This window comes from Gekko japonicus, unplaced genomic scaffold (assembly GCF_001447785.1).
Source record: "Gekko japonicus isolate JY-2015 unplaced genomic scaffold, Gekko_japonicus_V1.1 scaffold835, whole genome shotgun sequence".
Taxonomy (NCBI): Eukaryota; Metazoa; Chordata; class Lepidosauria; order Squamata; family Gekkonidae; genus Gekko; species Gekko japonicus.
This window is the reverse complement of record NW_015175997.1, coordinates 667,891-679,734: the sequence shown is the minus strand read 5'-3', so window position 1 is coordinate 679,734 and position 11,844 is coordinate 667,891. Positions and strand designations below refer to the sequence as shown.

The 11,844-nt window shown below is 42.3% G+C and overlaps 1 protein-coding gene across 2 annotated transcripts in view; it reads left to right on the top strand.

Annotated features, from left to right (window-relative positions):
- The window catches only part of SPI1 (Spi-1 proto-oncogene), a 51,123-nt gene extending 48,621 nt beyond the window's left edge, over positions 1-2,502 (top strand). For both annotated transcript variants that reach the window (XM_015426403.1, XM_015426402.1), the window contains exon 5: positions 1,181-2,502. In XM_015426403.1, coding sequence (XP_015281889.1) covers positions 1,181-1,494 — 314 coding nt within the window. In that variant the 3' untranslated portion in view covers positions 1,495-2,502. The remainder of the gene's footprint in view (positions 1-1,180) is intronic.
- The last annotated feature ends 9,342 nt before the right edge of the window (positions 2,503-11,844 follow it).

Below are 11,844 nucleotides of genomic sequence, written 5' to 3'. Positions count from 1 at the left end.
GAAAGTCCCATGACAGGTTGTCAAACGCCTTTTCCGCGTCCAGGAACATTAGCATTAATTCTTTTTCAGGATGTTCTTCATAGTATTCTAATACATTCATAATGATTCTTATATTATTTCTCATTTGCCTTTTGGGTAGAAATCCGGTTTGGTCTTGGTGGATCATCTGTGTCAAAACTTTTTTTAGTCTTCCAGCTAGTATTGATGTAAAAATTTTGTAGTCGACGTTGAGGAGTGATATGGGTCTGTAGTTTTTAATATCGGTCTTATCTGTATTTGGTTTTGGGATTAATGATATTAAAGCATGATTCCAGGAATCAGGTATCTTCATGTTTTTACCTACTCTTTGGCAAAGTTCTTTAAGTGGTGTCCATAACTGTTCTTCAAAAGTTTGGTAAAATTCTGCCGGTATTCCGTCAGGACCTGGAGTTTTTTTCCTTTTTTGTCTTCTAATTGCCTCCATAATTTCATTTAGGGTTATTGGATCATTCAGAGTTTTTTTCTGTTGGATGTTAAATTTTTGAATTCTGTATTTAAGGTATTCTGCGGTTTCACTTCTACTATCTTGGGCCTGCTGATATAATTTCATATAGAATTTTTCCACTATCTTTTTTAGGTCTTGTGTGTTAAACTTTTCTTCGTTATTATCATTTCTTAGTTTAATAATGGTGCGCTTCTCTCTTTCTTTCTTTATTTTATAAGCTAACCATCTGTTGGGTTTGTTTAAATTTTCAAAGTAGTATTGTTTGGTGTATTCTATTCTCTTTTCTATTTCGTAATTTAACAGGTTGTTTAAATTATGATGTAGGAGGTTAAGTTTGATCTTTGCACTTCCATCTCCTTTACCTTTAACTCATTAAAATTATTATTTTAACATTAAAAATGTCAGCACTTTTAAAAGTCTTCATCTATTCATCCCAACTTAGTTATTACCACCAGCATCCAGTGTTCCTGTGACATAGGAATGTTATGTATGTCAAAATGGTAGAGAGCAGGATGTAAATTGAACAAGCAAATACATAATATAGCTATATATGTTATCTAACTGCCTTGAACAATTTAGGAAGCGGCTATCATTGGTGACAAGTAGACATTTCCTATCCCCCACTCTGTACCTGGGGAGTACAGATCCTTTCCCAGTAAGGGGCCTCACCATTTCTTTCTCTTCTTCTTCCCACAGGGAGTAAGAAGAAAATTCGACTGTACCAGTTTCTTCTGGACTTGCTTCGGAGTGGAGATATGAAAGATAGCATCTGGTGGGTGGACAAGGAGAAAGGCACTTTCCAGTTCTCCTCCAAACACAAAGAGGCATTGGCTCACCGTTGGGGCATCCAGAAAGGCAACCGCAAGAAAATGACCTACCAAAAGATGGCACGGGCATTGAGAAACTACGGCAAGACCGGGGAAGTCAAAAAAGTCAAGAAGAAGTTGACATACCAGTTTAGCGGAGAGGTGATGGGAAGGGGAGGCATAGAGAGAAAGCACTATCTTTGAACATAGATCTTGGAAGCCTGAAAAGCCAAGCCATAAAGACACATTGGTTGGACTTGGCAGAACTGCTGAGTGCATCTTTTACTATGCTTTCCATGTCCACAGCCTTGTCGTGTTGAGGCTTTTAAATGTCCAATGTTTCTGGTACGAATTTCCTTCTTCAGCTTTCAGATTTCTACTGAATTTTTTGCTTCCACCCATCAAGCTGGACATAGTAAGAGGTTTTTTAAAATGTATATTATTTTCAGAAAACATTTTATTGTGCTGTAATTAAAATAGGCAACTAATACAGTTTGTGGTCCTTCACAGGCAGTACTGTTTTACCTTTGGAGACTACCTTAGCTTACAACTTTTAAACTAGCATTAATTCAGGCTCTGCTAAACCTCTCCATGGCTAGAGAGAGAAGTTTACAGATCTTGGAAAATATACCTAATTGTTTAAATATTAATAACATGTATATATTTAATAAAATCTGGAGTAATGTAAGCACATGCTTTGCATTAATGAGGAACTGGTTTATCAATATAAGTTTTAGAGTCGTTGAGTGCATACCTATGCCATAAACTTAAACTGCTTTATGAACTGTCCAAGTAAAACAGTACTAAGTATTCAAGTACCTGGAACAGTGACTTGAAGTGCTCACAGAAGGGAATTTCCTGACCTGCCCCCCTCACAGAAATCTGTCATGCCCATTAAATTCTGCTCTGGGAGTGGGGGGTGGGGTTGAATTGGGAATCTGCAGTGAGATGCCAAAGATCACCCTCTTTTTCTGCATTGAGAAGTGCTTTCCACAAGCAGAAAAATAGGGTCTAAACCACAGTAAATAATCATTTAGGGCCGAACTAGACATGACAGCATCCTCATGGCTGCTATGGGGATGCTGTTACCATTTTAAAGTAATTCAAATATGCCTTAAGAGCGCAGAGCAGCAGATTGAGACATCCCCTGTGCCTTATCAAGTGCCAAAATGACCCCCACTGGTGTTTCAGAATTGGGGGGGGACAAGAGCACCATGCTGTGGGGCTGATCACCTTAAAATGGCAGCTGCAGCCCCATGTTGGTCACAAGGGTGCCCTCATGTCATGGGGGGGCATGGCTCAGTGGTAGGTCATCTGCTTGGCATACAGAAGGTCCCATTTTCAATCCCTGGCATCTCTAATTGCTGAAACTTGCCTGTGTGAAAGAATGGATGGCTCTGAGTATGTGCAGAATGCATTTTATTCACTTCTGAATAGCACTGTCAAGCTCCTGTCCTCATCTCCCCCCAAATCTTAGGCCTACAGTGGCATAATGCCTAGGCAGATTTAAACTCCAAAACCTCTCATAAACGATTGCTAACCCTCCCAGCCCCAGCGGGTGCTTCCCACCACCACTCAGCTGGCTGGAAGGGGGGAAATGGCACCAAAATAGGGGCACATCAGCAGTGTCCCAATGCACTAATATCGCTCCTGGTACTCTCCAAAGTGACATCAGTGCATTGCTGGGGAACACCAAGGATGCTCTGGCATTTGGGCAAAACTGTGTACACAGAAGGTTACATCAGGGTGTCACTGGAAACATCAATGTACTGCTCGTATGGGCCCCTACCACCTGGTAAGTCCTCTCCACACACCATTTGTCAGGAGGGACCTGGCAGTCTTACAGAACAGGAAAAAATATTCTACTACAAAAGACCAAAGAGTTGAGGAGGCATAATATCCAAGGTGTCTAAAGCTCTACCACCTATCACTACAGAAAAACAGAGTTTTCATAAGATCTAAATAAATGTGGGCCTAGAATAATCCCTTCTCTGAATGCAGAAACAAGCAAAAACACTGCACAAGGACCGAGTGCCTTTCCATCACTACAAAGTAACCATGCACATGTAAGTACATGGTACTAGGAAATAACTTCTAGGTTGGAGGAAGTGATCTCCAGGCAGGTGAAATTTAGGAAACTCCTATGTTAGAAACTCCCGGCACTAATTAATTGCTATCTCCCCCCCTCACCCACCCACCCACCCACCCACCTTTTCCACCACAGTTTTGAATCCTACCCCACAGTCTTATGATGCCCTGAGAGTAAAATAGAAGTACACTTAGTATTATCATAACCAATTCACTTTTCCTAGGATAGCAGATCATATACCATATTCCAATACATGGCTTCTAAGATTTAAGAACATAAGAGACGCCAATGTTGGATCAGGCCAAAGGCCCATCCAGTCCAACACTCTACATCACACAGTGGCCAGAAATACCAGGTGCCATCAGGAGGTCCACCAGTGGGGCCAGGACATTAGAAGACCTCCCACTGTTGACCCCCCCCCCCAAGCTCATGCCTGCCAGTGACAACTACTGTACACATAAGTTGGAGAGGGAAGGCAAAAGTTGGCGTTTTACATTTAGCACATAGTTAATTTACATGCAATCGGAGATCAGGAGTGAGTGGGAACACGGGGGGTAAAATCATAGAATTTCCAGTGATTCCTAGGGAGGACTGATATCACTTCCAGGTTTCCCCAGAAATGAGGACACGCCATCGGCATAATGGCCATTTTTTTGTTTATTTTTCTCCCATCACCTTTGGAGCAACAGCAGGAAATGGGAAACGGTATTGGGGGACCCCCCCCCCAGTTGGGCCTCAGCAGCCCTAAGCCCATCACTTCAGAAACACATGACTATGATTATGTGCAGATATCATACTGTACATACTTAGTGTGTGACTGAGACGGAGTCTGAATTAGCAGGTTGGGTCCTGATCTGCAGAGTGCTTCAGGGTTCAGTGTTGTCAAAAATATTCGTTAATAGGTATATCAAGCTGCTGGATGAGATTGTGGGCTTTTTCACATCAGGTTTTTGATGCAACTTTGCTTCTTAACTTCACTGGGATTTCTCCTCCCTTACAGACAGTATTATTTGCCAACCCTTGCTCTCCACCAGAAGCACCTCGTGGTAGTTATATCTGGTTTGTTAACTGTTAAATTCAACTGATCTGATCATGTCGATCCATGTTTTTATATCCCTCGCCTGGTCTTCAGTCAAAGACTTTATATGGGGATACCCTCAGAAATTTCAACTGGCACAAAACATGTAGTCCCTTTGTTGCTGGAGGCTAGAAGGCACAAGTATGTTACAACAGTCATAAAGTGCTGACAATAGCTACCTGTTTGTTTTCAAGTTCAGTTTAAGATGTGTTGGACCCTCATATGTGAAGAAGTTTCCCCATATGAACACACGTCCCAGTTATTCTCCTCAGGCCAGTTTCTACTTACTTTTTTTCTGTTCTTCCATGCACCATTGCAACAGGAGGTGAGGAGTTCCCTATTTTCAGGTGTTCCAAAATGAGGTACAAGATCATTTTGTATGGGAGGGCTTTTAATGGTGAGTTTTTACTGGTGTCACTGACTTGATGGCCAGGGTAGGGGTTAATGTTTGGTGCTTTTATTAACATTTTTAGTGACTGATTGTATGTTGCTTTGATACCAGTTTCAACAAAAGGCAGGATGTAAATATTTTAAATAAATAAATAAATAAATATTGTTCTTGCAACAGTCCTGTAAGTCCTGTAACTCTGAGATACTGAGTTGGGATTTAGAAAGATGGGTGTGCTGTGGTTATGTTTTCCTCCCTCCCCTTACATGACTAGAGTCAACTACCAAGTTGTGCTGGAGAACTTGCCATAACTTACTGTGATTAGCATTTCTGCTGCAAACCAGGTTTGCCAACCTCATTTTTATCCTGGTTTGGAGAGGGAAACCAAACCATAGTTTGCCATTTTGGAAATAACTCCAATTTAGGATTTCCAGGTACCTCCTGGCAACTGGCTGGGGAGGGGGGGGGAATTACCATGGTGGGAGGGAGGCCGAGGCGATGTTGCCAGCAATGTGGCTATGTCACTTCTGGCGGCCAGGGGTCATTTTGTAGAAAAAGAGCTAGGGGGACTCATTAGCATAACTCATTAGCATATGCCACACCCCCTGACATCACCAGAAGTGTGTCCTCCCCACAGCCGGCGGCGACCTCCAGCGGGCACCAGCAGGGAGCTCCAGGCCCCGCCCACCCACACCTCACCCGGGGGGATGGCGTCCCCCCGCGTCCCCCCCAAATGACCCCTGCTGGCGGCCACTGGAAGTGCAATATTGTGGCAACATTCTGGTATTTCGGTAAAAACTCTGGTAAAAATGGCTTCTACCAAAGAGTTTTTGCCCAAATACTAGAGCATCACCCAGATGTCACTGGGGTGATGACGCCACTTCCTGTGCATACGAGAACCGACATTGCCACATGGCCATTGGCTGGACCTTCCTCTTTATACTAGTAAATCACCCTGCTGGCCAGCTGATCAGTGGCAGGGGCCGGGGTCTGGTGGTGGAGGATCACTGCCTCCACGGAGGGGGGGGGGAATGGGAACCCTACTCCAACTATAATTTTTGCAAAAGCAGCAGTCATCCATTAACTCTGACCATTCAAGGGTTTATTCACAAAGGTTTATTCACATGACATCAAATTTTGGTGTGGTTTAATATATTAATCATTCCATGATACCAAAGTGAAGCGAAAAGACTTTTTTTGCTACAAAACTTTTAAGAAGGATTCTAGGTGCACCATTTTATTTAAAACCACATTCCTTTCAAAACGAAGATCTTTTTCCCTTCCTCATTTTACTTTTTCTAAAAATATTAAATCCCCGTTTGTGACTGGTTGAGAGTTTCCACCTGTTTGACCATTTCTGGATCACAGCTGTGAAGGAAACAAAACAACCTAAGAAATACCTTTTGTCCAGCTGCATTTTTTTCAGCTGTGCATCTGCTGTCATGTTTTAACCAGCTGCATTTCCGCACTGTCAGCTATCCCTTCGCCATAATCCAGGGGTTCCTTTTGCACGCATACACCAGGAGCCCAGTGCACAGAACTCTCCTGCATCTGAAAGCTTCCCCTTTCAGCTTAATGAGGAAGAATGCCCACAAAGCTCAAAGTGTAAAAAGCTTCTTTTTTTTAAGAGTCTAAAAATGTACTCTTCTCCACTGTCACATAGTTGGCAATGCCATTTCTGAAATTCTTTAGGATGATACTGCAATGAGCAGGAGGCTGGACTAGGTGGCCTGTACGGCCCCTTCCAACTTTATGATTTTTTTTAAATATGCAATAAGATTTCAGGAAAAATGATGACTGGATGGTGTGTAACTATGCCCAGAGATATTTCCAGAGAATATTAATTATTCATATCTGCCAACCATTATCCATCCTTTGTACCCTTTCTTGGACATCTCATTCTTATCAAAGAAGCAAAATCTTTTTTGAGATTGCAATATTGCCCCCATTCAGAACATGGACACCTCATTGGATATATAGATAGTGGAGGCAGAACTGGAGCACCTTCCCTATGAATTAGTTTGTGGTCACACGGTCATTTTGATCGGGTTTCAGAACTCTTCCCTATCACATTTAAAAGGGCTGATCAGACAGCTGATTCTGTCTCCCGTATCGAAGCGGGCTCACCCCCGCAATTCTCCCGGTTTTCTAGCGCGTTTTCTGACACTGGGAGATCATGGTCACGCAGTCATTTTGATCGGGTCTCAGAACTGTTCCCTATTGCATTTAAAAGGGCTGACCAGACAGCTGATTCTATCTCCCGTATCGAAGCGGACTCACTCCTGCAATCCTCCTGGTTTTCCGACACGGGAGAAATCAAGTACTTTCCTACTACTTGTGCTGTGAATCCGCAATTTCTCCTATCTGGACAGTTAGGTCATCTGTACATCTTTCTTGCAGTAGTTTTTTTTCCGGCTTTCACCATTGTATGCATGACCAATCCTGCACTGAATATATTAAATGCATGAACGCTCAAGCGCACATAAAACAGCGCTCGGTTACATGTCGGTAGTTCATTTTGTTCGCTGTTCAGGGGGAAACCCTGCACCCAAGCAGGAGCCGTGATTTGTGCATGCGCATATGTGCATATGCACACACAAAAATAATTTTAAAAACAAATTGTGCCGCGCCACCACATGGGCAGCACGGCTGTCTGGATGGTGCCTGGAGCCTCATCATGCAATGCAAGCGGTTGGGCAAGGGATGTGAGTTCATCTGAACACACTAAAAAATACCCCCGATCAAATCTACAGCAGGAACAAATTGCTGTAAGCTTGCCATGTGACCACACCACAGCAGAACAAAGTTTGAATCCAGTGGTACCTTTAAGACCAACAAAGTTTTAAATTCTTAAAGGTGCCACTGGATTCAAACTTTGTTCTAATGGGGGACAAGTTATTAGTGGTATTAGAGATGGCAGCTAAAGGAACCTCCATAAAACACTGAGAATATGGGGACAAACAACAGGCAAAGGTCAAGACTCATCACCTTCATACTCAGAATTTCATACAGGTGGCTACTGCTAGAAGCAGAGCATTAGATAGATTGACTTTTGTTCTGCTCCTGCACAGAGTTTTCCCTTAGGATCGATGTCAGTTCCTTGTAGAGATGGGCATAAACCGGGACAATGTGGTTTGTTTCCGTTTGTAGTTTGTGTCAGGCCCAGTTCATGAGCCATGAACCATCATGAACTTTTAAGAGCTAAATTAACCAGTTCAGTTCGTGATGAGGGAGAATGCCCCCCCCAGCATGCTAGAGTCACCAAACTCACAGGAGATCTCCAGCTGACTCTCCTCTATTTGCCCTCAAAGTTTGGTGAGGATTGGTTTTATGGAGTACAAGTTATGGCCCCCCCACCCAAAGAAGGTACTTCCAATAGAAGAAAAAAACAGCAGAACCAGTGCAATGTGGCCAACAGAACCTGTGCCACTGTGGCAGTGTAAACCTAACAGGACTAAGGTCAAACCAGAGAATCTCTACAGTAGAAACTGAAGGTGGGTGGGCATTTGTGCAATCTCAGCTGAAACAGTGCAGAAACCAGTGCCCAGCAGAACCCAGTGCCAATGTGGCAATGCCAGCTCAATCACAGTCCAAGCCGGGGGGGGGGGGGATTTTTGCAAGTCCAGGAGAACCAGTACAATGTACAGAGTGCCTAGCAGTACCAGTGCAATCACTGGCATTGCAAGCTTAAAAGTCTTAAAGCACAGTCACAAATCCAAGCAATGGGGGTGGGATTTTGCAAGCTCTTTGCAAGAAAACGGAAGTGAACACAAAAGGACTCCACCAAGGGAGGGGGACCCTCTTGAAACTGACATAACTAGTTTGAGACTGACAACAATGTTTCCAAGACTGGAGAATTCCAGAGGTCCTGTTGCTTTGAAGTTTGGTAAACATTCTGTTTGAGTAGAGACAGTCTGTCTGGAAATGTATCCATTCACCAACCAGCATAAACTTCCACAAACTCCTTGAAAGTTCATGGAAAGTTTGTGCCGGTTGACCTGCCACAAACTTCAGTTGCAAATCACGACCTGGCCAGAATTCATCACAAATTTTTGTTCATGAGCCGGTTTGTGCCCATCCCTAATTCCTTGTATGCCACATTATCTAGTGGACCATATATAACCATATAGATATACAACGGCTATGCTATGGAACTGCTGAAAAAGGCTTAGGGGTACAGTAATAGACTAATGGTCTGCGCATGAGTCAGCACTATGACATAATTCCAAAACAGGTGAATGTCATGCTGTGTTGCAGAAGTAGCACATGTACAGCATAGAAAAAGGCTGGAACCTGGGGGGGGGGGGGGGGCGGTGGCATCGCGCGATCGTAAATGGACGCCTGAGAACGGAGCTCTTCCATCAACCTCCCCTTGCCGGCAATTATAGCCTCCGAAAGCTGACAATTTTCTCACCTGGGCATGGGAAAAACCTCTAAATCATCCAGAGGAGCCGCGGGGGTGAAAACAAGGTCAGTTTCCACATTTTTCTCACCCCAGCAGTCCCCCATAGCTCCAGGGCCTATAAATGCAGTTAACCCTAAAATGGCGACCAGACCAGGTGATCTCCCTCCCGGGGGCGTAGTTCTCACAAGGGAGGAATTTATAGCCACAATTCAAGAGTTGGAAAAAAATATATGGCAGCAGTTACAGCTGACATTCTTAAACCACTTGCAGATCAGTTTGCTGACTTTCAAAAATCACTAGACAAAGTGGCACAAGCGGCTGACTCGGCATTAGAAGCAGGCCTAGCAGCACAAGAGGATACCAAGTTTTTATTGAAAAGAGACGATTGGGCCACAGAAAAATTGATTGCTATTGATAACCAACTTTGTACCCATAACCTTAAATTTAGAGGCTTTCCGGAGAAAGAGGAACAAAATACAGAGCTCCCAGTATTCATAGCCTCGTGGCTTACATTTGCTATGCAAACAGATCCCGGAATTGCTCCTTTGCTGGACTATGCTTATAGGATGGGTCCCCATGTACAACGTCAAACCAGAACATGGCCACGAGATATATTAGTGTGTTTCACCAATCTGAGAACAAAGCAAGCAGTAATGGTCTTAGCAAGAAGAAAAGGATTTATTATGTATAAAGATAGCAAAATAATGGTCATGCAAGACTTGGCACAAGAAACCTTGTTAAAAAGACATCAACTCAAGCCTATAACTACAACTTTATCAAAAGCCAATATCAAATATAAATGGATCTCCTACCACAAATTGCAAGTGGTGTTTCAAGACCATACTTTATATGCAACTGATCTGGATTCTGACCTTATATTATTGAAAGCTTTGCAACTAGACCTTCTAGAAATACCATCATCAGAAGAAGAAATACTCGGGAAATCCAACACTGCATTTAGCTGGCAAAAACCTAAAAAACGCCACACAAGATGAACTGGTTCATAGGATTTGAGCACACTTTGGAGAAAGAAAGCAATTTTTTTCTTTTTTTTCTTGCAGAGAAAATGTATACAGATATTGCTGTTAGTATTGCTGTAGGTAACTTAATATTTGTATGCCACTGAAGGTTCTTCCTTAAAAGTATTGGAGGCTATGTATGTTAAACACTATTTTGCACAATTTTTTTGAAAAAGGGGAGGGAAGAGGGGCTATAAAAATTTTAGCCCACTTATTACAGTTCTTACACCACTTGATTTGGTATAGTAAACCTTTGTAATTGTTATATTGTTCTTTCTTAATTATTTTAAGAAATTTTAAACTGCTATCCCTAGAAGGAAGGGACTGTGGAACTATGTTATCAGCTCCACACGTCTTTTTGATGTATTTGTTTATGGTGGTCTACCTCTATACTGTTTTACGTAACTCTCAAGATTTGTGTTGCAGTGCATATGGACAGAAACATTGGTTCCAGAGGATTTTAAATAACACTGACTTAGATTCCAGGGGGCGATGTGCAGTCCACACAACATGGATGGCATCAAGTATTTTCAATCTATGCTTGATTGTGTTTTTTGTTTTTAAATTTCAGATAATTGATCCTTTTAACCATTTTGATGAATAGTAACCAATTAAAATTTGTCTCTGTGGGGAAAAAAAAGAAAAAGGCTGGAACCTAAGGGCCTCATTTCACCTTACAGTCAGTCAGTCAGTCAGTCAATTTTTATTACAGCAGAAGAAATAACATTAATTAACACAACAGCTGATGATTTTGGATGGTACTCAGAATGCAATTGCCATTCTTAAGATAGCTGTAGACTTCCACTTTACTTCTTCCCTTTACCTCATTTTCATTTTTCATCTATTTCTTCTTCTGTACCTAGTACTTTTTATTTTATTTTCACATCTTACTATATCTGGTTACTTGTTCTGGTATTCTACAATTTTTAATCCCCTCTGTTTAGGTTGGGAGATAGGAAGGCATCGGTTGTGGTTTATTTCTATTGCATTTTGGTTTTGGTTTTATAATATCAGCAGAACTCTAAATGATAAAAAAGGACTGAAAACACAGCAGAAGTATTCTTACTGTACTATAGGTAGGGCTCCCAACAGGCCTGGAGAAAAATGTCCTGCACCTTTAATAAGGGCTTAATGAGCAGCTGAAGATTTCCATGGCATGGAGGTAAATAATATCAGCTGGTAAATAACATCCCATTAAGCCTGTATGAAAGGCATGAGACATCTTTCTCCAGGCTTGTTGGTAACCCTTGTCATACAACCAATGCAAGAGTGGCACAAGAGTCTCTTAGCTATTGCACAATACCCCACAAATATCTCTTGAGGGACAATAGGGAATTGTGTGTCAAACAGACTCATGTTATGCCAATATGATGCAGGTGGTGGGCTTACAACACGGGCTTGGATCCAATGGAGCATTTCTGTAGATGGAAGGATATTTGCCAGAAGTGACATCACTACATCACTGGCCACTCATTTGTTCAAAACTACAGAGTTCCAAGTGAATACTAGAGTGACTGGCAACATGGTAACATCATTTCTAACTATGCAGCTGGAAATGACACCATGAAGTTGGGG